The sequence below is a fragment of the Sarcophilus harrisii genome, chromosome 1, assembly GCF_902635505.1.
Source record: "Sarcophilus harrisii chromosome 1, mSarHar1.11, whole genome shotgun sequence".
Lineage (NCBI taxonomy): Eukaryota > Metazoa > Chordata > Mammalia > Dasyuromorphia > Dasyuridae > Sarcophilus > Sarcophilus harrisii.
Genome location: NC_045426.1, coordinates 337,427,925 through 337,454,435, shown reverse-complemented (window position 1 = coordinate 337,454,435; position 26,511 = coordinate 337,427,925). Strand labels below are relative to the sequence as shown.

Sequence of the window (26,511 nt, the reverse complement as noted above, 5' to 3'; positions counted from 1 at the left end):
GGATGATTTCAGAGAGACCTGGAGAGACTTGATGGAGAGAACTGATGTTGAGTGAAATGAGCAGAACCAAGAGAACACTGTATACAGCAACAAGAAAATTATGTGATGATCAAATGTGATGGACGTGGCTCTTTTCAACAACAAGGTGATTCAGGCTAGTTCTAATGGAGAGATTATGCTGGAGAGAACCATCTACATCCAGAGAGAGGACTGTGGGGCCTGAGTATGGATCACAACATGATATTTTCACTTTTTATCTAGGTTGTTTGCTTGCTTTTTGTTTCCTTTCTCATTTTTTTCTTTTTGATCTGATTTTTCTTGTGCAGCAGGATAATTGTGGAAATGAATATAGAAGAATTGCATATGTTTAACATATATTAGATTACTTGTCATCTAGGGGAGGGAGTGGGGAGAAGGGAGGGAGAAAAAAAAATTGGAACCAGGACGGGATTTTGCAAGAGTGAATGCTGAAAATTATTCATGCATATATTTTGAAAATAAAAAGTTAAAAAACCAACAAATTTATGGGGGCCTCAATTTCATTGTCTGTAAAAAAAAAAAAAAAAAAAAAAAAAAAAAGTGATTGTACTAGGTGAATCTGGAAATCCCTTCCAATTCATCTATGATCTATGATCCTGCCAGTATAATCCATCATCTTGGGTCAACTCATCTGTCTCTAGTCTTTTCCCTTTCCAATTGTTTTTTCTGGCATATTATGTGCCAATCGTCTTCCTTATGCATAAATTTAAACAGATTATTCCCCTGCTCATAATATTCAAGATAATTCCCCATTGCCTACTAAATAAATTTCAAACTCTCCCCTCCTGGCATTCAGGATTATTCAGAGTCTAACTCCAATCTCCCTTTCTAGCCTTATTTCAGGCTACCTCTGGGAGCTCAAATCTTCGAAAACTGATGACTCTTTCTTTCCAATCAAAGTACCATCATTCATTTCCTGCTATTTTAAACCTAACTCCACCTCCACCCCCACCCCCCACCCCCACACACCCCACTCCCTGCCTGGTCATCCCTCTAGCTTCCTCTTCTCAGCTAGTCCAAATTCTACACTCATTCCTGGCCTAGTCCTAATCTTCTCTAGAAAGTTTTCCTGACACTCACACTGATCTCTTTTCTGAACCCCTGTGGCACTTAATGACATGCTTTTTCTTTGTCTCTGTCTCTCTCTGAGCTTATCTCCATGTGTCTTTCTCTGCCTTTGTTTTTCTTTCTCTGTATGTATCTCTGTGTGTTTCTGTATGTGTGTGTGTCTCTCTCTCTCTCTCTCTCTCTGTCCCTGTCTCTCTCTCCTCTCTTTTCCTTTTCCCTTTTCCCCTCCTCTTTATGTGTTCTCTCTCTCTCTCTCTCTCTCTCTCTCTCTCTCTCTCTCTCTCTCTCTCTCTCTCTCTCTCTCTCTTTCTCCCTCTCTCCTTCCCCCCCTCATTCTCAGTCTTCCTCTGTTTGTCTCTGTCTCTCTTCCTTTCTTCTTTTCCCCTACTCTTTATTCCTCTCTCCTCTCTACTTCTCTTTCTCAATTTGTCTCACTGTCTCTGTCTTGCCTTTTATAGTCTCTTGTTTGGCATCTTAGAATCTTCTCACCATCAATTTTCTTGATTTCTTCTCAAATTTTAAAATCAATTTAAATGTGAGGTGTTTTGTGGCTAGAAAATCAGCCAAACAAACAAAAGTGACCAAACCATGTATTGCTTGAGTTGTGAGGGGAAAAGGCACCCCACAATTAAAGAATTCCCTTTATCTGGAAGGCAGCCTTTTTGTGGGGGATGAGGAAACTTTGGCTCTATCTTAACACAGCTTCTGAGTCAGTGTATAACCACCAAGTCAAATAATGGTTGGGTTAGATGATATCTAAGGCACCTTTCAGCTGTAATATTTTCAAGGTCCCTTCCAGGTCTAACATTCTAGGATTAATTATCCCTAATTAATTTATGGGAACGGGTAAGGTTATTATTGAGGAGTTAATTTAGACTTTTAGAGGGGAAGTGATTTGGTCACAGGCATATTGTAGCAGAGCTAGACTTGAACCCAACTCCCCGACCCCTCTTCCAACATTCTGCTCAATGTATTGAACTACCTTAGTAAACAGATTTTGGAAGAATAACAGGACGAGATCCTACAGAGCTTTGAAAAATAACAAAATATGGCTAGTTTGTGAGTCCCTGACTCTTTACCTGTGCATGTAATCCTTTTTAGTGAAGAAGACAACCCCAGTGTCTGCTCTAATTATAATAAATGGAAAGTTGAGTTCTCTTTATTTTTAATAAAGGATCTGAGTATTTACTTTATTAAGGAGCTGAGTGAGGTCTAATGAGTGGCAAAGTGCAGACAGCAATTGTAGAAAACACTTAGAATTTTGTCAGTAAAAGAGAAGTTAGAACGGGAAGGATGATAGCTGAAAGGAGCAGAGCAGTTTCACTCCTTTCAACTTCTTCCCTAACCAACCCCATCCCCATTAGTGGTCGAGGTTTGGCCCTTCCCCCACCTCTTTCCCAGAAACACTCAGCTTGTCAATATTGATCTGGAGTGGCCAGCTGGCAGGAGGAGCTGGAGACCCACATCTTGAAGAGGGCTTAGGGTTCCTGGAGGGATCTGGGAGTTGGGGGACCAATCCAACCCTGGCTGCCTGAGAGAGGAAGATGGCACTAAGGACAGAATCTCTTTCTCTCCTTTCTCTATCTCCCTCTCTCTTCTTTCTCTCTTCCCCTCCTCCTTTCCTATCTTCTGCCCTCTCACTTCTTGTAAAGCAGAACTAAGCTCTAGTTTGGGGATTCCTAATAAGAGGGGGCAGGAAAGCTGAGGAAGGGAAACTGAAAAGATTCAAGAAATCTGGAACTATCAGGGGTAGGGAGAGGTTGATGGGAAGGGGAGGGGTATAGCTATGTAGGAGACCCAGGGCAGAAAAGATATTGAGGCTAGAGAGATACCCCAAAAGAAGGGGTTGCCCCACCCAGAGTCCTAACTGAGATAACTCTTAGAAAACCCTCAGTTAGGAGGTTGAGTTTCTCAGTGACAGAAGGACTAGACTTCCTACTGGTTGGGGGATGGGCAGCAGCCGAGTATCTGGTTAGACTAGAAACTCTGGTCTGGCAGTCAGGAAATACTTTTGCAGCCCAGGCAAGGCAGCTGCTGGATTTGTATGTTCAGCCTTGGGTGGGATCTTTTCTGGTTCTCAGATTCCATCTCTGTAAAAAGGAGGATATGCTCTGCTCTGCTCCCCTGCCTCTAAGACAGTTATAATACAAGACACAAGACGGATGGTTTACCTATGGTAGGTAGTAATAGGAAAAGAGAAGCGGGCTTAGACAAGTCATCCAAACATACAGGCTCAATTCCGCTCAGTTTGAAGATCCCCTGTCTCCATCACTAGTTCTGTATCCATCTTCTTGTAAAACGGGTGCAGGGGGGAGGGGGACGTGGCCCGGATGGTTTTTAGGAGGCTGTCTGGCTCTCCCAGTCCCTAAGTGGGGTTGCACTTGTGTTTGTGCACATGAGGTCCTGTGGCAGGTGCTGAGAGGCAGCCAGAGCCCAGTTAAGACTTGGCCTCTTTCTTAAGAGAGCTCACAGCCAGGCTGCGGGGAGGAGTTGGTACATATACTTGTGTAACTATGACACCTCTCTACCCATTGGTAGGGCCTCTCTCTGTACCTTGAGTAAAGAAAGGGTTGCAAATAGGGCAATATAGGATGTTCAACTAGGAGAGGTAACCACAAGTAACAATTACCCCTCAGCAGGGGAAGAGATGCTATCAGAGGCTTGGCACAGAGAATCCGGATTTATTTGTTTATTGAGGGCAGAAATGGGAGAGATAGATTGCCCCAGTGAGAGAGAACCCAACTTCCCCTTCAGCTCAGCCCTAGGCTTCCCTGGCTCTTGTGTACAAATGTCAGTCATATCTGTCATCTTAACTTTATTTTTGTGGTCCCTTTGTTGAGGTCTAGATTTGAGATAGCTAAATGAGATTAGGAGTTAGTCTAGTGGCGGGTTTGGGGCATAGGAAGTCAAGCAAAGCTTCCCTGCAACCCCTTGGATTCAGTGCAAGGATATGGTGGTAAAAGAGGTCTAGTAGTGGCACGAGTCCCCAATAAAGGAATTTATTAGCCCGAGAGTGAGCTAGATTGATAAAAGAGGTTTATTATTGGGTTTGGAAGTAAGGAGATAGGTGAAGGTAGAGATAAGGAGGGCACCAGACAGAGGGTCCAGTGGACAGAGGGTCCAGTGGACAGAGGGTCCTCACATGGCTAGCATGTTTGGGACCTCTGCAAAGAGGGGGTCCCAAAGTCTCCCTTTTATAATGGAAGATTGAGCGGGAGGGGCTTTTGGGTGTAGCCCCAAAGTTGGCTGAGTTCCAGGTGGGGCTGGGACAGGTCCGATCTTCTACTGGAATTCAAAGGGACCAGGATTTGTGAGTCAAAGGGTAATTACATTCACTAAAGGAGTTTGGGAATCAAAGATAGGAAGTTTTCCCACATCACCTTCATTGTTTTTTATTGTCTCTGCCCCTCTCTACTGTGTCTATATGTCTGCTTTTCTTTTGTCTCATTGTCTCTATTTTCAATTTTAGTTTCTCTAACTCTGCTGTTTCTACCTCATCCCTTCCTCAATTTCATCCAACAAATCCAAGAGTCATCTTGACAATGATGATAGAGTACCATGAGGTCCAGGCAGAGAGCTAGAATGACTATGAGATATTTGAAGAGGAAGAGAGTTCTTGCGGGTGCATGTTAGGGGCTGGGGGGAATGGCAGCAGTGGGGCAGGTCTCCAAGGAAGGAAGGCAAGGATCTTTGTAGCTGGATCTGAGTAGGAAGTGCATTTTCTCTTCCTTTCACTGGGTGCCTCACTGCCACTCTCCCTGTCTCATTTGAACCATTTGTATGGAAAGTTCAGACTGACCTCTGCCAGACCACAACCAGAGAAGCAGACAGAAAATGAAGGGGGAGAAGGGATAAGAGAAGCTCCTAATGTGTCCTGGAGAATGAACACTCAGAATAAGGTACCTTTAAGGGAGCAAAATAAGGAAACCAAAGGAGGAATAGAGATGAATGGTTCTTTTCCATATTTTTCCAGATGTTTCACTTTTGGGGAGGTGAGTATATAGATGAGGGACACTACTGGTATTAGGGAGTGCTGCTCCCCTCTTAGGACCAGTGTCCATTTCCCAGGCTCTGTCTGTCTCTACCTCCCCCTCTCAGGGTTTTCCGACTCCGGGTACCTAATATCTTCATACATTATCTCCTGCTAATGAACGCCCCTCCCCCTTCCAGGACCTAGGTTTTCCAGCCTCTCATCCCTTTATCTCCTCCCCCTTTTCTCCAAGCAATTACTAGCACCCCAAGTTCCCTTTCAAATCCAAGATTCTGTGACCTAGCTTCCTGATTCCTAAAGTCTTTCCCTTCCCTCATTTTAGTTGTTCTCCATCTCCTTTCCCCCCCCTCTCCCATCCCAGCCCCCAATCCCCCAGTTCTGTTGCCTGGCCCTGGCCTCCAGCCCTATTTTCCCTCCAGCCTTACTTCTCCCTCCAAGGACTCAGCCTATCGCTCATTTATTGTCTTCTTCACTCTCAGTCTCTCTTCCCCAACCAACCCCCAACCAACCCCCAACCAATTTCGGTCTCAGCCCCACCTTTGAAGTTCCCAAATCACCGCTTACTACTAAGCAAGGGAAATTGGGCCATTTCCCCTTCACTCCACCCCAGAGCGATGCTGTAACCCGCCTTGCCCCGCCCTGCCCCACTAGCCGGCACACTGCCGGTCCGCGGACCCCCTAGTGTCCAGGACTTTTCGGACCCCTCAGCCTTGGTTCCTGGATGCCCCAAAGACAGCATCAATTTGGTATTTGAGTCAGCTTCAGCTGCCCTGCCCAAAGGCCAGAGCAGGGGTTGGCTGGGCGGGGTGCTCCCTCTCCGACAACCTCTTTTCTGTTATTTAGGCTGTCCCCCCTCTCCTCCATCACTCCTTCCTTTTCTCTAATTTCAAGAGCCTGGCCTGAGCCAGGGTCATGTGGCTACGAGAGCGTCCGGTCCTTACCCTGCTACTGCTACTACTGCTACCGTTCCCTGCCCGAACCCTGGAGCCCTCTGCTCAGGATGTCAGTCTGAGCGTGGTGAGTACGGGACAGGACACCGAATCCCCGGGCCGGGGAGAAGGAAGCTGGGGCCTGATTCGCCGGGGTCCGGAGTGAGAGCAAATGGAAGCTGGGATCCTTAGACATCTGGGTCTAGGAGATGGCGGGGTGGTGATGCTAGTGCGGGACGCGCAGAGGCAAGCACAGGTGCTTTACGCAGATCGTAGGGCAAAGGGTCCCGGAGGGTGGCCGAAGCCCTTAAGTGTACAGAAGTGTTAGAAGCAAGGATCTAAAAAGGACAGGGAAGAGCAGGCATCCGGGACATCTGGGGCAGGGAGCGTGGGAGAAAGAAATTGGGATTCTGGACATCAGGATCGGGAATAGGGGAGAGAGGTTTGGGACTCGCTGTTCAGGAGAATATTAAAAGTGAGCTGAGGAATGGGATTTCGGGGAGCAGAAAGATAAAAGCTAGGGTCTGGAGGGGAGAGAGGAAATTGGGGGGGCATCTCGATCCAAGAAGGAGAGGGAAGCTGGAACCCTGAACCCCGGGGTCACAGAAGGGAAAGAGCGAAGTTTGAGGAACCAGTGGAAAGAGGTGAATTGGCATTCCTGCAGTCGGGAAGTATCTGGTTTTGGCACAGTATTCCAGAAGACGAGAGGGATAAGAGAAGTTACAGGGGACCACAGACGGGGAAGCGAGAGTTAGAATCGGCGGATAAGCGTGAGACAAACAGCTCTGGATGGCACGGCAGAATCCTGGGCATGGGGGAAGGAGGGCGCGGGTCTCTGATCCTTGCCTGGAAGGTGAGGCTGATGTGGGGAATTACCCCCAATTCTATCCTTGGTTGTAGGGGATCCAGCATCTTGCTCTATCTATCGACTTGCTCTAAGAGGCTCTAGCTTCCCTCCTTGCCCCACCCCGACCCCGCCCTTCCCTGTTAACTACTTCAATTTCGTGGTCCAGGACTGGCTCACTCGCTATGGCTACCTGCCTCCACCCCACCCTGCTCAGGCCCAGTTGCAGAGCCCAGAACAGCTCCGGGACGCAATCAAAATCATGCAGAGGTTTGCTGGGTTGAAGGAAACCGGCCTCATGGGTAATGAATGGTTATTCTCTTCCTCCCAAACACTCCTTGTCCCGCTCCTTCTCCGGCCAACTATCATATGGGAAGGAAACAGAGACTATCCAAGGGGAAAGTGATCACCCATTTACTCTGTACCAGACCCTGGGCTAAGCACTTTAGAAATAATGTCTCATTTAATCCTCACAACAACTCTGTGGGATAGGTGCTATTGTTATCTGTGTTACAGTTAAGGAAACTAAGACAGACAGGGAAGTGGTTAAAGGTTTTGATTTGGGTCATACAGCTTATAGGTGTCCTAGGAGATCCCTTCCCCAAAGCTAGAAGCCATGTTGTATTCAACAGATCCCATTCTTCTGTCATCTCTTACTTCCCTCCAGGGCCATCCCTTTGGCTCTTTTCAGATCTTCCTTATATCCTCCAGCCATCTTCAAATCTGGTGCCTGGCTATAAGGGAAGACAGAGGGAACTGAAGGTCTATCAAGTTCTTAGTCTCTTCCTTCCTTCCTTCCTTCCTTTCTTCTTTCCTTCCTTCCTTCCTTCCTTCCTTTCTTCTTTCCTTCCTTCCTTCCTTCCTTCCTTTCTTCTTTCCTTCCTTCCTTCCTTCCTTCCTTCCTTCCTTCCTTCCTTCCTTCCTTCCTTCCTTCTTTTCTTCCTTCCTTCCTTTCATTCTTTCTTCTTTCCTTCCATCTTTCCTTCTTTCCTTCCTCCCTCCTTCCCTCCCTCTTTCTTTCTTCCTTTTTCCTCATTCTCTCTTTTTCTCTCTCTCTCTTTCGAAATTGGGGTTAAGTGACTTGCCCAGGGTCACACAGCTAGGAAGTATTAAGTGTCTGAGGCCAGATTTGAACTCAAATTCTCCTGACTTCAACACTGGTGCTCTATCCACTGCATCTCCACCTGCCCCTAAGTCCTTTCTTTCTGGATCCCAAGTCCTCAGGGCTCCTGCAAAATTTCAAGGCAGGAACTCAGGGGCAAGAATAGGACTGGAGAATCCAAAATAGAGATAGCTCTTACTAGGTAAAGCTGTTGTTGGTTCAGAGGTCCACAGAATGGAATAGAAGGGCAGTTCTCAGAACAGATTAGGAGAAGGGTGTGGTATACCACAGATCTAGCCAGTCTTGCTCCAATACCACCTGTCATTCCCTCTGCCCTTTTGCTCTCAGACAGTTTTTAGTATTGATAATTACAGCTCCTGATCCCAGGGGCGACTTTCCTTCTTTATACTCTCGCTGCCAATTCTTAGGGTTAGGGCTCGGCATCTGTCCATTCCTTTGATCTTTCATGTCCCTTCTCCCTTCTAGATCAGGCCACGTTGGCCACTATGAAGAAGCCACGATGTTCTTTGCCTGATGTTCTGGGAGTGGCTGGGTTGGTAAGAAGGAGGCGATATGCCCTTACAGGCAGCTTCTGGAAGAAGAAGCAGCTGTTCTGGAGGTGGGTTCTAGGTTCTATTCCTTGATTTCTCACCAGATAACTTACCTGTTGTAGCTTCATATACCCCGTGATGGGCTCCATAGTGCCTGTGAGTTGGCATTTAATTCACTTTGTTTTCCTCCCCAGAGTCTTACTATTAGATTTAAGGGACTGAGTGCCTCACTCAAAATCTTTCCCCTTTCCTAATTCCTACCCTCATACTGGGGCACTGAGGGATACATATTGATATTCTTTCAAATTCCCTATTTATTTTTCAACTGACTCATTTCTCATGAACTATTCCTTTATCCCACCTCACATACAAAAATAGTCATACCCTTGATCTTGCTATCAGCCACAAATGTATTATTTCCATGTTCAACAGTGTTGACATTTCCTTATCTGGTCAAAATCTTTGGTATTTTACCCATCTTCCCAACCTTCCCAACCACAGACTCTTTGTCACCATCATGACCTTTAGTCCTTTGATGCCTCAGTCCTCTCCCCGCACTAATTGCATTCTCTTCCTTTCCCCATCCTTCCCCTTTGTTGATCTGGTTCAACACTACAATGTCCTCTTCTCTTCAGGCCCTTGCCTTTATTATATTGTTGATTTCCCCCATCAAACTTCAGCCTTATACTACTTCCATCATCTGCTTTCTTTGTTCCTTGTCACATGTTGCTGAACTAAGATCAAGAAAATCATAAAACCTTACTGAATCCACTGCCAGTGTATATTAGATAACCTCAACTGGCTCCTCACTGTTGCAAGGCAATCCTTTTATGTCTCCCTAATTAACTCATTATCCCATTCACATCTTTTCCAAACTTCTTTATTCCTTTTCAAAACTTCCATGGTTCCTTCTCTTCTTCCCCATTTAGCTATTTTGTCAGAAAGAACCCTTTCTCTTCATCTCTCGAGTAACCAGACGCTTTCTACCACTATCTCCTGTTTTTCACCTGTTTTATATAAAGAATTGGCCCTTCTACTTGCCAAGGGTAACCCTCCTATTTGCACAAATGATTCCATTCCATCCTGTCTTCTCCAAGAGATTGCCTCATCTACCACCCTCATTTTCTGTCTTATCTTTGCTTGCTTCTTGTCTATTTATCAACAAACCCCTCATTTGATCCACCCTTTCCTATTGATTATTGCTCCATCTCTGTCTTGCCTTCTATGGCTTAACTCCTTATGAAAGTTGCCTACGATAGGTACCTTCACTTCTCTTCTCACTCCCCTTTTAACTCTTTGGTCTGACTCCAACAGTCATCATTTTGTTGAAACTGCGCTTTCCAGAGTTACTAATTTCCAGGTATAAAGACCTATTCTCTTTTTCTTTCTTAAAACTTGAAAAAGAAAGTTTTAAACATTTACCTTTTTTTAAAGCTTATTATTTTTCAAAACATTAACCCTTGCAAAACTTTGTGTTCCAATTTCCCCCCTCTCCTAGATGGCAAGTAGTCCAATATATGTTAAACATGGTAGAAATATATGTTAAATCCTATATATGCATACATATTTATACAATTATCGTGCTGCGTAAGAAAAACCAAAAAAAAAAAAATGAAAAAGAAAATAAAATGCAAGCAAAGAACAACAAAAAGAGTGAAAATGCTATGTTGTGAACCACACTCAATTCCCACAATCCTCTCTCTGGTGTAGATGACTCTTTTCATCACAAGATCATTGGGACTGGCCTGAATCAGCTCATTTCAACACTCACTTTTTTTAAAAATTTATTTATTTATTTTAATAACTTTTTATTGACAGAACCTATGCCAGGGTAGTTTTTTTTTACAACATTATCCCTTGCACTCACTTCTGTTCCGATTTTTCCCCTCCCTCCCTCTGCCCTCTCCTCAAAGATGGCAAGCCGTCCTATACATGTTAAATAGATTGCAGTGGATCTTGGATATAATATATGTGTGCAGAACCGAACAGTTTTCTTGTTGCTCATGGAGAATTGGATTTAGAAGTTATAAATAACCCAGGAAGAAGAACAAAAATGCAAGCAGTTTACATTCATTTCCTAGTGTTCTTTCTTTGGGTGTAGCTGCTTCTGTCCATCCTTGATCAATTGAAACTCGGTTGGATCTTATCTTTGTTGATGAAATCCACTTCCATCAGAATACATCCTCATACAGTATCGCTGTTGAGGTATATAATGATTTCCTGGTTCTGCTCATTTCACTTAGCATCAGTTCATGTATTTCTCTCCAAGCTTCTCTGTATTCGTCCTGCTGGTCATTTCTTACAGAACAATAATATTCCATAACATTCATATACCACAATTTACTCAACCATTCTCCAATTGATGGGCATCCATTCATTTTCCAGCTTCTGGCCACTACAAACAGGGCTGCCACAAACATTTTGGCACATACAGGTCCCTTTCCCTTTTTTAGTATCTCTTTGGGGTATAAGCCCAGTAGAGACACTGCTGGATCAAAGGGTATGCACAGTTTAATAACTTTTTGGGCATAGTTCCAAATTGCTCTCCAGAATGGCTGGATGTATTCATAATTCCACCAACAATGTATCAGTGTCCCTGTTTTCCCACATCCCCTCCAACATTCTGCATTATCTTTCCCTGTCATTCTGGCCAATCTGACAGGTGTATAGTGGTATCTCAGAGTTTCTTAATTTGCATTTCTCTGATCAATAGTGATTTGGAACACTCTTTCATATGAGTAGTAATAGTTTTAATTTCATCATCTGAAAATTGTCTGTTAATATCCTTTGACCATTTATCAATTTCAGAATGGCTTGATTTCTTATAAATTAGAGTCAATTCTCTATATATTTTGGAAATGAGTCCTTTATCAGAACCTTTGACTGTAAAAAATGTTTTCCCAGTTTATTGTTTCCCTTCTAATCTTGCCTGCATTAGTTTTGTTTGTGCAAAAACTTTTCAATTTGATATAGTCAAAATTTTCAATTTTGTAGTCAATAGTGATCTCTAGTTCTTCTTTGGTCATAAATTCCTTCCTCTTCCACAGGTCTGAGAGGTAAACTATCCTATGCTCTTCCAATTTATTTATGATCTCATTCTTTATGCCTAGATCATGAACCCATTTTGACCTTGTCTTGGTGTACGGTGTTAAGTGTGGGTCAATGCCTAGTTTCTGCCATACTAATTTCCAATTTTCCCAGCAATTTTTGTCAAATAATGCATTCTTATCCCAAAAACTGGGGTCTTTGGGTTTGTCAAACACTAGATAATTAAGGTTATTGGTTGTTTTGTCCTTTGAACCTAACCTATTCCATTGATCAACTAGTCTATTTCTTAGCCAATACCAGATAGTTTTAGTAACCGCTGCCTTATAATATAATTTTAGATCTGGTACAGCTAGGCCACCTTCATTTGATTTTTTTTTCATTAATTCCCTTGAAATTCTTGACCTTTTGTTTTTCCATATGAACTTTGTTGTTATTTTTTCTAGGTCATCAAAATAGTTTTTGGGAAGTCTGATTGGTATAGCGCTAAATAAATAGATTAGTTTAGGTAATATTGTCATCTTTATTATATTTGCTCGCCCAATCCAAGAGCATTTAATATTTTTCCAGTTAGTTAGATCAGACTTAATTTGTCAACACTCACTTTTGCAAAATCTTGTTTTCTCTTCTTTCCCTCCTCCTCAAGACAGCAAGCAATCTGATATAGGTTAAACATGTGCAATTCTTCTATTTTTTTTTATTTAATAGCCTTTTATTTACAGGATATATGCATGGGTGACTTTACAGCATTAACAATTGCCAAACCTCTTGTTCCAATTTTTTACCTCTTACCCCCCCACCCCCTCCCCTAGATGGCAGGATGACCAGTAGATGTTAAATATATTAAAATATAAATTAGATACACAATAAGTATACATGACCAAAACGTTATTTTGCTGTACAAAAAGAATCAGACTCTGAAATATTGTACAATTAGCTTGTGAAGGAAATCAAAAATGCAGGTGTGCATAAATATAGGGATTGGGAATTCAATGTAATGGTTTTTAGTCATCTCCCAGAGTTCTTTTTCTGGGTATAGCTGGTTCAGTTCATTACGGCTCCATTGGAAATGATTTGGTTGATCTCGTTGCTGAGGATGGTCAGGTCCATCAGAACTGGTCATCATATAGTATTGTTGTTAAAGTATATAATGATCTCCTGGTCCTGCTCATTTCACTCAGCATCAGTTCGTGTAAGTCTCTCCAGGCCTTTCTGAAATCATCCTGTTGGCCATTTCTTACAGAACAATAATATTCCATAATATTCATATACCACAATTTATTCAGCCATTCTCCAACTGATGGGCATCCATTCAGTTTCCAGTTTTTAGCCACTACAAAAAGGGCTGCCACAAACATTCGATGTGCAATTCTTCTAAACATATTTTCGTATTTGTCATACTGCACAAAAAAATCAGATCAAAAGGGAAAAACCACAAGAAGCAAACAAACAAAAAAAACCAAGCAAACAACAATAGCAAAAAAAGATGAAAACATTATGCTTTGATCCAAATTCATAGTTCTCTCAGTGCAGATGGCACTTTCCCTCACAAGTCTATTGGAATTGTCCTTGATCACTTCCTTGTGGAAAAGAATAGCCTCATCTTCCTTGACCTCTTGACCCCATTGATGCTGTTAATCACTTTCTTCTCTTTTATACTCCTTTCTCTCTAGTGTTTCAGGATACTACACTCTCCTGTTTCTCCTTCTGTCTAACCCTTCATCAGATTCCTTTGCTGGAACATCATTCAGGTTATGGTTACTAATTTTGGATGTCCCGGAGAACGGGGCCCCCTTCTATTTTTCCTCTCTACTATTTCCCTTGGTGATCTCATCAGCTTCTATGGATTCAAATATCTCTATTCTGATAATTCTCAGATTTACTTACCTAGGACTAAACAGTCTGTTAACCTCCAGGCTCAACTGTCCAGCTGCCTATTAGATATTTTGAATTGGAAGTTCTGTAGATATCTTAAACCCAACATGTCTAAAGCTGAAATGATTATCTTTCATCTCAAACCCTCCCCCATCCAAACTTCCTTATTACTATTGAGGATGTATAAATCTCTTACTCTAGTCCATCATCCATTCTGTTCTCAAAGTGATCTTTACTAAATTCTAAATTGGGCCATATCACTCTCTTCTCTGATTGGTATTCAAAGACCTTCATTACCTTCCTCCCCCATCTCCTCATACCTTAAATCAACTACACACTCTTCAATTCAATGTCCTTGTTCTTCAAACAAGACATTCTGTCTCCCAACTCAGCATTTTCACTGGCTGCCCCCCATGCATGGAATTTTCTCCCTCTTCATGTCTCCCTCTTAGACTCCCTGATTTCCTTCCTTGCTAAAATCTCTCCTTCCACAGGAAACATTCCCCAAATCTTTTGAATTCTACTTCCTTCCCTCTGTAGATTTATTTCCTATTTATCCTGCATATAATTATTTGTATATAATTATTTGTATGTTGTCTCCTCCATTACACTATGGGATCCTTAAAATCATGGATTTTTTATCTTTTTTTTTTTTTTTCGTCACAAATGTATTGGAATTGTCCTTGATCACCTCATTGTTTTACCTTTCTATGTATCTCTGGTGATTAGTACAGTGCTTAGCACATAGTAGGTACTTAATAAATGTTTATTGAGTGTCTGGCTGACTGAGTTCCTCCATCCCTCCTTCAAGTCATCTGCATATCATTGTTGTAATTGCTTGCCATACACTTCTCTCCTTAACACTGGACTCTCTTTTCTGGACACCAGGGTTCGTTCCTTCCCACAAGGCTCTGCCCTCAACAAGGATACTGTTCGAAGCCTGATGCACTATGCTCTGAATGCCTGGGGAACTGAGGTGGGGATGACATTCCAGGAGGCTGAACCCAGGGCAGGAACAGAGCCGGAGCTCCTCATCGACTTTGCTCGCGCCTATCACAAGGACAGCTACCCCTTTGATGGGCCTGGGGGCACGTTGGCCCATGCCTTCTTCCCTGGGGACCACCCCATCTCTGGGGATACCCACTTTGATGATGAGGAAGTTTGGACCTTTGGGGCAAGTGGTACGGTCTCCTTGGACTCCTCCTCTTTATTCCTCAGACAACCCTTATTCTGTGGAGATCAATCCCCTCCACAGACATATTTCCCTTCCCTTCCCTGAGGACCTTATTCTCTATTACATCCAACAAGAGTTTACTGAGTTCCTGCTCCACATATAATTCTGCAGGGATCACTGGAGTAGATAGAAGCTGAGAGGGAAAGAGTGGAGGCTAATTTATAAGAAGCAGAAGATAAGACCTCTGGTCTCAGGAGGAGTTCAGTTGGGTTGGGGGAATATAACATGGACCGGAACAATGAATAGCAAAAGACTGTGTGAGAGACTGGGTTGAATTCTAAGGATTTTAGACTCTTTAGGCTGACCAGGAAGGCTTTCTGGAAGAAGTGGGACCTGAGGGATCTTGAAGGATAAGGAGGATATGAAGAAGATGAGAGGAAGGAGGAGGGTGTTCTAAATGAGGGAAAAAATAGGGGGTCAGGTTGGCTAGAGGAAATAAAGATATCATTGTAGCACCTGGGTAGTGTGGAGACTGCGGTAAGTTTTAAATGCTATAAGTCAGAGGAAACAGGAGAGCCAAGAAGAATCATCTTGGCCAGAACTACTCCTTTCTGCAAATTGTGTTTTTTCTTTGTTGGGCTTCTCCTTTCTGGAACCAGCCATATGCTCATGTAAGTCATCCTTAACTAGAGGGCTGCAGGTTAGGACCATCATGAGGGAGGGAGGGAGATGGACCAATCAATTGATCATCAAGCATTTAGTGACTACTACTGCTAGGTCCTAGGCTTAGGGCTATATATACAAAATCTCTCTCTCTCTCTCTCTCTCTCTCTCTCTCTCTCTCTCTCTCTCTCTCTTTGTGTGTGTGTGTGTGTGTGTGTGTGTGTGTAGCACATTCTAGGCACTGGGGGATGGACAGCCAGTTCTGGGCACAGAGACAGGAGTTCCTTATGAATAAGGATCTTGGCTAGACTAGGAAGAGAAGTAAGGAAGCTAAGTGGGAAAGGTAGGTTGGTGACACATTGTGAAATGCTTTAAAAGCCAAAAAGAAGCATGTGCTTTATCCTAGAAGCTGTAGGGAGTCATTGAAGTTTATAGAGTAGAGGAGTGACAGAAGTCAGATCTGCACTGTAGCAAAATCCCTTTGGCAGCTGTATGGAAGATGTATTTGGATCAAAGTCTCTTTTTTCACCACTCAATTCCTGCCTCCTCCCAACCCACAGATGGTGGTGGGACAGACCTGTTTGCTGTAGCTGTCCATGAGTTTGGCCATGCCTTGGGCTTGGCCCACTCCTCTGCCCCCAACTCCATCATGCGACCTTTCTACCAGGGTCCAGCTGGGGACCCCTCAAAGTATCGACTTCCACCTGATGACCGAGAAGGGATACAGCAGCTTTATGGTGAGCCCTGTGACCCTCTATTTTTCCTTTTCCCAGATCTGGACTAAGAGTTATGGGAACAACAACAACAAAAACCCCACAAAATTCCTTCTCTATTCTCTATATCACTTCCACCTTCCACCCCTCCCCATTGGTTCTTAATATTTAATCTTCATCACAATTCTAGAAAAGCAGGTATTATTATCTCCATTTTGCATATGAGAAAGCTGAAACTCAGATAGGAAATGTTTCAACTAAGGTTACATAGCTAATAAGTAATAAACATAAAACTGGAACCCAAGACTTCTAACCGCCAGACCATTTGTCTTTTCCATCATTCTTCATCTTGATAATGACAAAGAGAACCCTTCCTAGAGCTAGCTGCCTTTCAGCCTCTCTATTTTACCCCATGTCTAACTCTGCTTCTTTCCAGGAAAGGCTCCAAACAGTCCCCACCCAGAGCCAACTCAGAAACCCCTGGTTCCTCCACCCCAACCCCCTGAACAGCCTCCAGATAGGTGAATATCCCCTTCCTCTTTTGCTCAATCCCCAATTTCACCCTGGTCCCCTTCATTATCCCCTCTTTGGTTCCCTTCTCCTCCCCTCATGATACCCCCAGTTCTCTGTCTCACTCTCATTTCTCTTTCCCACTCCTACACTTCCTCCCAGCCCTTCGGTCCCAGTTCCAGACCGATGTTCTGGTAATTTTGATGCTATCGCCAACATCCGTGGTGAAGTCTTCTTCTTTAAAGGTGAGTGACTTTGACTCCTATTTGCCCTAAAATGCTGACTCTCTCACCATTTCTCTTCTCTCGTCCCCTGGGCCATCTAGTTCTATTTTCCTTTGCTTCAGACCCCTCCATAATAATGGCCCTTTTAACTCCATATATTCTGATGCCCAATGCCAAGAGCCCAGCTATCTTGTGTCATTTGGAGTCCTGGCAAAGGTAGGTAGAGAACTCCAGTAGCTACAGGGCTGATTCATTGGTGACCCCTCCTGTCCCCAGGACCCTGGTTCTGGCGCCTTCAGCCCTCAGGCCAGCTGGTGTCTCCTCGACCTGCAAAGCTGCACCGATTTTGGGAAGGGCTGCCTGAACACGTGTCAACCGTGGATGCAGCTTATTCTCGGCCTTCGGATGGACGTATCCTGCTTTTCAGCGGTAAATGGAGTGAAGGGTGGAATGCAGCTGGGTTTGGAGAAGCGAGATGAGTAGGAAGTTGGGAAAGAGCCAAAGAGACTGGGAAGATGTGTGGAGAGAAGAGAATTGCAAGGGAGCAAGAAGAATGAAGAGGGTAAAACAATTATCAGGCAGAGACAGAGATGGAAAGAGAGACACTGAGAACTGCTGGAGGAAGGGGTGAGGAAAAGGGAGATAGACTAGGAAAGCTTCAGAGAAGGACATGGAGAACTGGTGGAGGAAGGGGTGAGGAAAAGGGAGACTAGGAAAACTTCAGAGAAGGAGTTAGAAAGGCACAAGCACAAGACTGGGAACTAGACATTGTGGAGGGAAGGGACCACAGTGATGAGGTTTTATATTAACTGACTTTATTCCTCCTGATCCTCAGGACAGAAGTTCTGGGTGTTTCAGGACCGGCAGCTGGAGCCTGGCTCCCCAAAGCTGCTAACTGAACTGGGCCTTCCCCCTGGAGAAGTTGTGGATGCTGTTTTCTCTTGGCCCCAGAATGGGAAGACTTACCTGATTCGAGGTGAACAGTATTGGCGTTTTGATGAGTCCATCCACAGAGTTGACCCAGGTTACCCCAAGAGTCTGAGCCTATGGGAGGGAGCACCTTCAGCACCTGATGATGTAACTATTGGCAACAAAGGTATGTGTGTGTGTGTGAGGGAGGGTTGAGGGTGGGATGCTGATTGATTTGATGGAGAAAGTAGAACTGAGCATCCAGATGCCTGGGTCTGGGGAAGATTGAATTAATAGTCTTCTATTGTACATGTTTATTGTATATTGTATTATATTATATTTTTTGGTATATTGAATTATTTGCTATCTATGGGAAGGAGGAGATGGGTAGGGAGGGAGAAAAATATGAAAGACAAGGTTTTGCAAGGGTGAATGCTGAAAACTATTTTTGTATAAATGTTGAAATATAGAAAAGCTTTTATTTTAGAATAAGTAGTTTTCTAAGAAGTACCATGACTGACCTCTCCTCTCCTTCTCATTCTAAAGGTGATACCTACTTCTTCAAGGGTACCGAGTACTGGAGATTTGCTCCAGGGAGTGTGATAGCAGAGCCCGACTCCCCCCACCCTATGGGGCCTGAGTGGTTGGACTGCCCTCCTTCTGCCCCAAGTCCTCGGATCCCAAGGCCTTCCAAGTCTCCCCCAAACTGTCAGTGTGAGATCAACCAGGCAGGGAGTTTAGGTCCAAGCCTTCCTGGCTTTCTCATCATCTTCTCTGTGATTCTCTCTCTCTTCCTGGGCACAAGCACCTAGTCCTAAGAAGTGGCCAGTAACTAACTCCACCCTCTATTTTCCCCTCCTCTTCCCTCTTCCTCTAGGGATAAGTCCTATGTCTGTCCTCCTTTTTTACTGCCCTTTGAAAATACTCAGGTGTCTGCAACTCATGCAGGCAAGTCATGTCTCCTTACTGGGTCTCATTTTCTCCATTTGAAAAAATTGATTTAATGGCCTCTAAGGTGTCTCCTAGTTCTAAAACTAGGATCACATGAATAGGGGAACTTCTGGTATTAGGCTATTAGAAGCTACCCTAATGAAACTATAATCATGTCTACTTTCCATGCAAGTAACATAACCAAATTAAAGTAGAATAAAAGTATTGTTTCCAATATCAATTTGAATATATATAGAAAAACTTGTAAATATGACAATACATCACAAATTAACAAAAGCGAAATTAACAGTGGGAAATCATTTAACACAGTTGAAAGAAAAAACAATTGAAGAGAATTTCATTTAAGAATAAAAACTGAGAGATTTTTTAAAGTTTGTTCTTATCTGAAAGATTCATGGCCTAGTGTATCAATTATAAACATCCCAGGAATCTTTATGTTCTCTCTGTCAAATTAACATTAGGAAATAAGCCAAAAAATATATACAAGAAGCACATTCAATACTTCAAGAAGTTAGAACCCCTAAAAGCTACCTGTTAATTTATAAGCTAACTACATTGCCATCAACATTCAAAAGTTCAAAGTCCTTTTTCCATTTAATTTACTTTAAAAGAAAATAGCAGATTAAATAACTAAGCAAAATCCAGCTGAATTATTTTTGAAATTTGCAATTGAATAGGCAACATATATGTGTATATATATTACATGTATGTTTGTTACAGAAATACTCGACTCTGAAAAACCTCAGTATTAAATGTATCATAAAAGTTCAGTTTTTTTTTTTTTTAACTAGAATGAACTTACAACAATGTAAAACCTAAGTTCTATTATATCTAAAAAGCTAAATCGTCAACGGGCATCCAAGCACTTTGAAATTGATTTAGTCCCATTTTTAAAAGATTTTAAAAGATTCTAAAATTATGGCTACATGCTTTAGATTTTCCCAATGCAGTTCTCTCTTGTTTAGGAGTTTAGTTCTCCACTTCTTGCCTCCTACCTTCCCTCAGTTCTTGCTTGCACATTCTATGATTCTGGCCATAAAGGATCAGATTGAGTATCAGATTTTGATACTCCATAGCTCTGCCCATAGCTCTGACTCTGGGAAAATTCCTTACCTTCTTGGGGAAACCAGAGTCATCATCTGGAAAGTGAGAAGAATGGATCTGATGATGACATTGAAGGCCTTACTGGGCCCAGCCCAGGAGGAGTCCATAAAGGATCAAAAGGTCCCCACTCTTTCTCAGTGGGGATCTCAGAGGGTCTGAGAGGCTGCCATTCCCAGGAAGAGAGCAGAATCCCTGACTATCTACTCCGCCCTCCTGCAATCTGCCAAAGTGGGGGGCCTTCTGGCACGGTGATCCCAGGGGTTAGGAATATTGAAGAGATACAAGTAAAGCTTGCCTCTCTCCCAGGCTTTGGTTCCTGTTCTTGGCTCAGAGAAAGGACTGGATTTTACAGAGCCCCCAGCAGCAAGACTGAAAGGAGAGAAGAGCAAGGCTATAAGTGCAGTGGATCCCTCCTTGGAGGGATGGGGCCAGGTTACAGACATTTGAAGCCTGAAAGGAGGGTTTTCTTCCAGTTCCCCTGAAAAATCCTGCCTCTCAGCAGTGCCCGAAAATCTTCCAAGTCAAAGCTTCAAGACGCCCCAGCCTCCATCTGGTTTCTTGAAATCCTTAGGAAACAATGAGGAGATCGGGGGACTCCACCTCAGACTTTGAATCCCACCTCAGCCTTGCTGACTGCCCTTGAGCTTCCTTCTCTCAGGTTTCCCCCTCTCCCTAACCTAAGGGCTTGTAGACCCCCAAGGGTGCCCCAAAGGGGCCTGCATATGAATTTTAGGTGTTCTATGAACTTGTATGGAAAACAATATATTTTTTTTTTTTTTGGAAAACAATATATATCTTTATTTTTTACTAACTTTTGGTTTCTTTTGCAATCCATATTTTATGCATTTAAAAACATGATTTTAGGGGCAGCTAGTTGGTGCAGTGGTGCAGCCCCAAATCAGGAGGACCTGAGTTCAAATCTGACCTCAGATATTTAACACTTCCTGGCTATGTGACCCTGGACAAGTCACTTAACCCCAATCGCCTCAGCAAAAACGAAAACAAAAACAAAAACAAACAACAAAAAAATACAGGATTCTGAGAAGTCCACAGGCTTTACCAGATTGCTCAAAAGGTCCATGAAGGTGATTAGGAACCCTTGGTCTAAGCAGAAAATCAAAACAGATTATAAAGATTATCAAAATTGGAAAAACTGTGAGTTCTGTCATAAGACATGGATTTTGATATTCTGTAGCTCTGCCCATAGCTCTGACTTTGGGAAAATTCCTTATCTTCTCAGGGAAACCAGAGTCATCATCTGGCAAGTGAGAGGAATGGATCTGATGATGACATTGAAGGCCTTACTGGGCCCAGCCCAGGAGAAGTCCATTAAACCAGGGGCCTGTCAGTCCCCTTGGATGACTTCAGCCTTCAGCCTTCATCCTCCCTCCTCCTCATCCTCTTTAGCTCACAGAGTCTGAGCCGCCCCTGACATAAATAGCGATGGCAGGCTTCAGGATTTCCCTCTGTCTTTGACCCTTCCCTCTCTCATCCCACATGCACAGTCATTTGACAAGTGGTAGTGATCCTTCCTAAGATCCCTTGCATCTGCCCTCATCATCTTGTGATAATCTCTTCACCAGTCATTCAGCTTCTATTCTCTCCCATCCCCAATCTCTTCTCTGAGAAATTTTCCTAATGCATGACCCTGATAAGATCAAATCATCTTCACTGTGTGGCTCCCCATTGCCTGTAAGATTAAATTCAAACTCTTTAGCATGTCACTCAAAGATTTCCACATTCTTCCTCCCTATTACTTCCCCCCCTCCCCTAATTCAATTGTATTTTATGTTCAGTTCCAAATTTTCTTCCTTCTGAACATTTACAAAATTCATTCCAAACATGAAGACTTGCAAAATAAATCCCTGCATTAGTCATGTTCTGGAAAAAAAAAAAAAGAAAAAGAAAAAAAAAGTTCCCACTTACATTTAAAAAAATTTTTAAATAGTTTTTTTTTTTTTAAGAAACATATAATTGCTTGCATTCTCAATGGGGTGGGTAGGAGGGCAAAGAATCTGAAACTCAGTGTTTAAAAATGAATGTTAAAATTGCTTTTACATAAAACTGGGAAAATGCTAAATTAAAAAAAGCATATTAAGCTTATATGTATTGATTTATATATATATGTATAAACTTTATACATATATATATATATATAAGAAGATAGTCACAAAATTGTTCTATTGGTTACTTCTACACTTCCTGTTTTCTTTTGTGAATTTTATTTAGTTTTTTAAAAATTTAATTATTTTAATTTTTTTCACATAATAGTACATACTTTTTTCAAATTAGAGTTTAAAAAAAAATTTAAATTAGCAATTTTTCCTTCTTTCTATTTGCCCCCCCCCAGCCTGCATGAACAAAAGAAAAAAGAAAACCTTCCTAAAAAATAAATATTGTTAAGCAAGACAAGTTTTCTCATTGGCCATGTCTAAAAATATGTTTCACTTTGCATTTTGATTCCATTATCTCTTTATTGGGGTTACACAGTATGCTTCATCTTTGGTCTTCTGGAATTGTTGATTTGTCATTGCACTAATAAGAATTCTCACATCTTTGTTTTTCTTTATAATGTTGTTATTATATAAATTGTCTTAGTCCCGTTTACATCACTGTACATTGGTTCAAATAGATTTTCTCTGGAACTGTCCATTTCATTATTTCTTATGATTCAATAATATTCCATCATACTTATCTGCCCTAATCTGTTTAACCATTCCCTAACAGATTACACCTCTAGTTTTTAGTTGTTTCCTCCTACAACAGAAAAGTTGCTATAAATATTTTTTGTATATCTGAGTCCTTTTTTCTCTTTCTTTGATCTCTTTGTGGCATAGACTTAGAAGTGATATCACTGAGTCAAACAATATTACCAGTCTAGTGAGGTTTTTTTTGTGTATATTCCAAAATGCTTTTCACAATGGTTAAAATAATTTGCAGTTCCACCAAGAGAGTGTTATTGGATATATTTTCCCCAGAGCTCCTTCAACTTTTGTTACTTTTCATTTTTGACATCTTTACCAATCTAATGGGTGGGAAATAGAACCTCAGAATTGCTTTAATTTGCACTTATCTAATTATTAGTGATTAGGAGCATTTTTCATAAGTGTTAGTATCATATATTTCTTCTTTTGAAAACTATCTGTTTATATTCTTTGACCTTTTATCTATTGGGGAATGACTTGTTTTTGTAAATTTGAATCAGTTTCTTCCTATATACACATATATATACATATGATGTGAAAATTTAAAGAAACTTACTGCAAAGATTTATTTTCCCTATTTACACATTTCCCTTCTCGCTTTAGCTACATTGGTTTTGTTTATTCAAAAATTTAAAAAAATTTATGTAATCAAAATTGTTCATTTTATCTTCTGTGATCATCTCAATTTCCTTGTTTGATCATGAACTTATCTATGGATCTAAAAGGTAATTTCTTCCTCACTTCAATTTGCTTATGATGTCATTAAAAAAATCTGTTACATATTCATCTGGAGTTTATCTTAGTGTAGAGTATGAGCTGTTGATCTATACCTAATTTCTGTCAGACTACTCAGCTTTCTCAAATGTTTTTGTCAGATGATGAATCTTTACCCCAGTAACTGGGGACTTTGGGTTCACCAAACACTCTGATATTGTGTCCATTTGCTTTTGTACGTAATCTATTTAATTTATTGACCCATTTCTTAACTAGTACCAAATAATTTTGATGATTACTGCATTGTAATATATTTTAGGATTTGTATGTTCCCTATAGATACTCCCTTCTTTCTCTATTTTTTCATTATTCCCCTTGAAATCTTTTCTTACTCAATGAATTTTGTTATTTTTTTCTAACTCTATAAAATAGTCTTTTGGTAGTTTTATTGATTTGGCACTAAATAAGCAAATTTATTTTGGTAATGTGATTTTATTATATGTTGTTATGACCTGCCTATGAGAAATTTAATTTCTCCAGTCATTTGAGTTTGTCTTTATTTCTATACATGTTTTGTAGTTTCATTCATTTAATTCTTATATGTATCTTGGTAGCTAGATTTCGAAATATTTTAAACATTTTGTAATTATTTTGTATTTTATTTCTCTTTCTATCTCATCCTGCAGTACTTTGTTAATAATATACTGGAAAGTTAATAATTTACAGAGATTTAGTTAAATCCTAACACTTGATGACTTTATTGTTTCAATTAATTTTTTAATTTTTTTTAGGATTATTTAAATAGACTACTGTATCATCTTCTGAAAATGATAATTTTGTTTCTTCTTTGTGTTCATCCCTTGATTTCTTTTTCTTGAGTTACTGCTATATCTAGCATTTTTAGCACAATGTTAAATAGGAGTGATAATAATCGGCTTTCTAATTTTATCCCAGATTTTGTTGGGGAAAAAACCTCTAACTTTGCTCTGTTACATAACACTTCTTTTGGTTTTTAGACAGATACTTATTTAATATGTTAAGGAAAAATTAACTTAGTGTTATCCTTTCTATTTTTTTTTTCTTGAGGCAATTGGGGTTAAGTGACTTGGCCAGGGTCACACAGTTAGGAAATGTTAAATGACTGAGGTCAAATTTGAACTCAGGTCCTCCTGCCATCAGGGTTGGTGCTCTATTGTTATTTTTTAAAACAGAAACAAGTATTAGATTTTGTCAAAAGCCTTTTCAGCCTGTATTTGATATAATCATATGGTTTTTATTACTTATGGCTTATTATGTTCAGAGTCTTCCTTATATTGAATCAACTATGCATTCTTGGTATAAATCCAATCTGGTATATTATAATATTTAAAAAGTCAGTGTGTCTTACTTAAGTCTTACTTTAAAAAATTTACTTAAATTTTTTTTTATATCAATGTTCATTAGGAATATTGGTGTATAGTTTCCTTTCTCTTCTTTGTCTTTATTTGGGTTAAATATCAAAATTATATTCACATCATTTAAAAAAAAAGATTAGAAAGGTCCTTTCTTTTTTCTATTTTTTCCAAATAATTTATTTTATGTTGGAAGTAATTATTCTCTGAATGTTTCATAGAATTCACTTGTGAGTTCATTGGCATTAGAGTATCTTTTTAAGAGTTCTTTTATGACTTATTTAGTTTATTTTTTTATATTGAGTTATTTAAATAATCAATTTCTTCTGTTAACCTGGGTGTTTTATATTTTTGTCAGTGTTTTTGTCTTCTGAATTATCAGTTTAGTTGGTACATAATTGGGTAAAATAGTTTCAGATGTTTTTCTTTATTTTATCCTCATTTACCATGAATTTTTCTTTTTAAGAATTTTTATATGAACAATTTAGTTTTCTCTATATTTTTAAAAAATCAGATAAGGTAATTTTCTTTTCTTAGTTTAAAAACAGTCCTACTTTTATTTATCAATACATTTTTTTTCTTTCAACTTTGTTAATCTTTGACTTTCAGAATTTATACTTTATTGTTTGTTTGGGTTTATTAATTTATTGTTGATCTAGCTTTTTATTTTTTAGTATCCAATTCACTGATTTGTCTCTCTTTTTTTTTTTTTGTAAATGAACATGATTAGATATATGCATTTTTCTCTAAAGACTGCTTTAAATGGATTCCATTAATTTTGATTTGACATCTCAATAATGATACAGCATACTAAATACCACATAATTTTTGTTGAAATTTTCTATTGTTTTTATGACTTGTTTGTTGATGTACCAGTTCCTTAAGATTGTAATTTAATTTCTAATTAATTTTTAATCTCTTCTTTAAAGTTCCTATATTGAATGTAATGTTCACTGCATTGTGATCAATTAATGATGTGCTTGCTTTTTATGTTCTGTGTATTAAATTTTTAAAATTATTTTTTCAATTATATGTAAAACATTTTTTACCTTTATTATTATTATTATTTTTTTTACAATTTTGAGTTTCACATTCTGTCTCACTTTCTCTCACTTCCCTTCTCATTAAGTAGGCAAGTAATTTGATAAAGGTTACACATATGCAGTTAAGCAAAATATATTTTCAACTGAGCGGATGCTCATCATTTGGGGAATGGCTGAATAAATTATGATATATGAATGTAATAGAATACTATTGTTTTATAAGAAATGATCAACAGGATGATTTCAGAGAAGCTGGAGAGATTTACATGAACTGAAGCTAAATGAAAGGAGCAGAGCCAGGAGAACATTGTATACAGCAACATCAATATTATATGATGATCAATCCTGATGGACATGACTCTTTTCAACAATGAGAAGATTCAGGCCAATTCCAATAAACTTGTAATGGACAAAGCCATCTACATTAGAGAGAAAACTATGGGCACTGAATGTAGATCATAACATAGCATTTTCACCATTTTTGTTGGTGGTATTGTTTTCTTACTTGTTTGTTTGGTTTCTTTTCCCTCACATTTCCCCCTTTTGATCTGATTTTCCTTGTGCAATATGATAAATGTGGTTATATATTTAGAAGAATTATTCATGGGGGCAGCTAGATAGCACCAGTCCTGGAATCTAGAGGACCCAAATTCAAATTGGACCTCAGCTGTGTGACCCTGAACAAGTCACTTAATTCCAATATGCCTTGCAAAAAATAAATAAATAAAAGAATTGCACATGTTGTCTAGGGGAGCGGGACGGAGGGAAGGAGGAAATTTTGGAACACAAGGTTTTGCAAGGGTGAATATTGAAAACTAACTGCAGTTTTTGAAAAATGAAAAGCTATTATTATTTTTAAAAATTTATAAAGACCAGAAAAAAAATATTCCCAGATTAATCATGTTGTTAAAGAAAACACAGACAAAAAAAAAAAAAGAAAAAGGAAAAAAAATTTAAAGTAGTATG

The 26,511-nt window shown here is 40.4% G+C and overlaps 1 protein-coding gene across 1 annotated transcript; it reads left to right on the top strand.

Annotated features, from left to right (window-relative positions):
• The first annotated feature begins 5,710 nt into the window (after window positions 1-5,710).
• MMP25 (matrix metallopeptidase 25) lies at window positions 5,711-20,495 on the top strand. Its single transcript, XM_023497737.2, has 11 exons — window positions 5,711-5,844; window positions 5,990-6,115; window positions 7,041-7,173; window positions 8,460-8,592; window positions 14,333-14,625; window positions 15,842-16,018; window positions 16,431-16,515; window positions 16,667-16,749; window positions 17,005-17,157; window positions 17,564-17,824; window positions 18,184-20,495. The coding sequence occupies exons 2-11, from the start codon at window positions 6,011-6,013 to the stop codon at window positions 18,447-18,449; spliced, it is 1,689 nt and encodes a 562-aa protein (XP_023353505.1). The 5' UTR covers window positions 5,711-5,844; window positions 5,990-6,010; the 3' UTR covers window positions 18,450-20,495.
• Window positions 20,496-26,511: the final 6,016 nt, after the last annotated feature.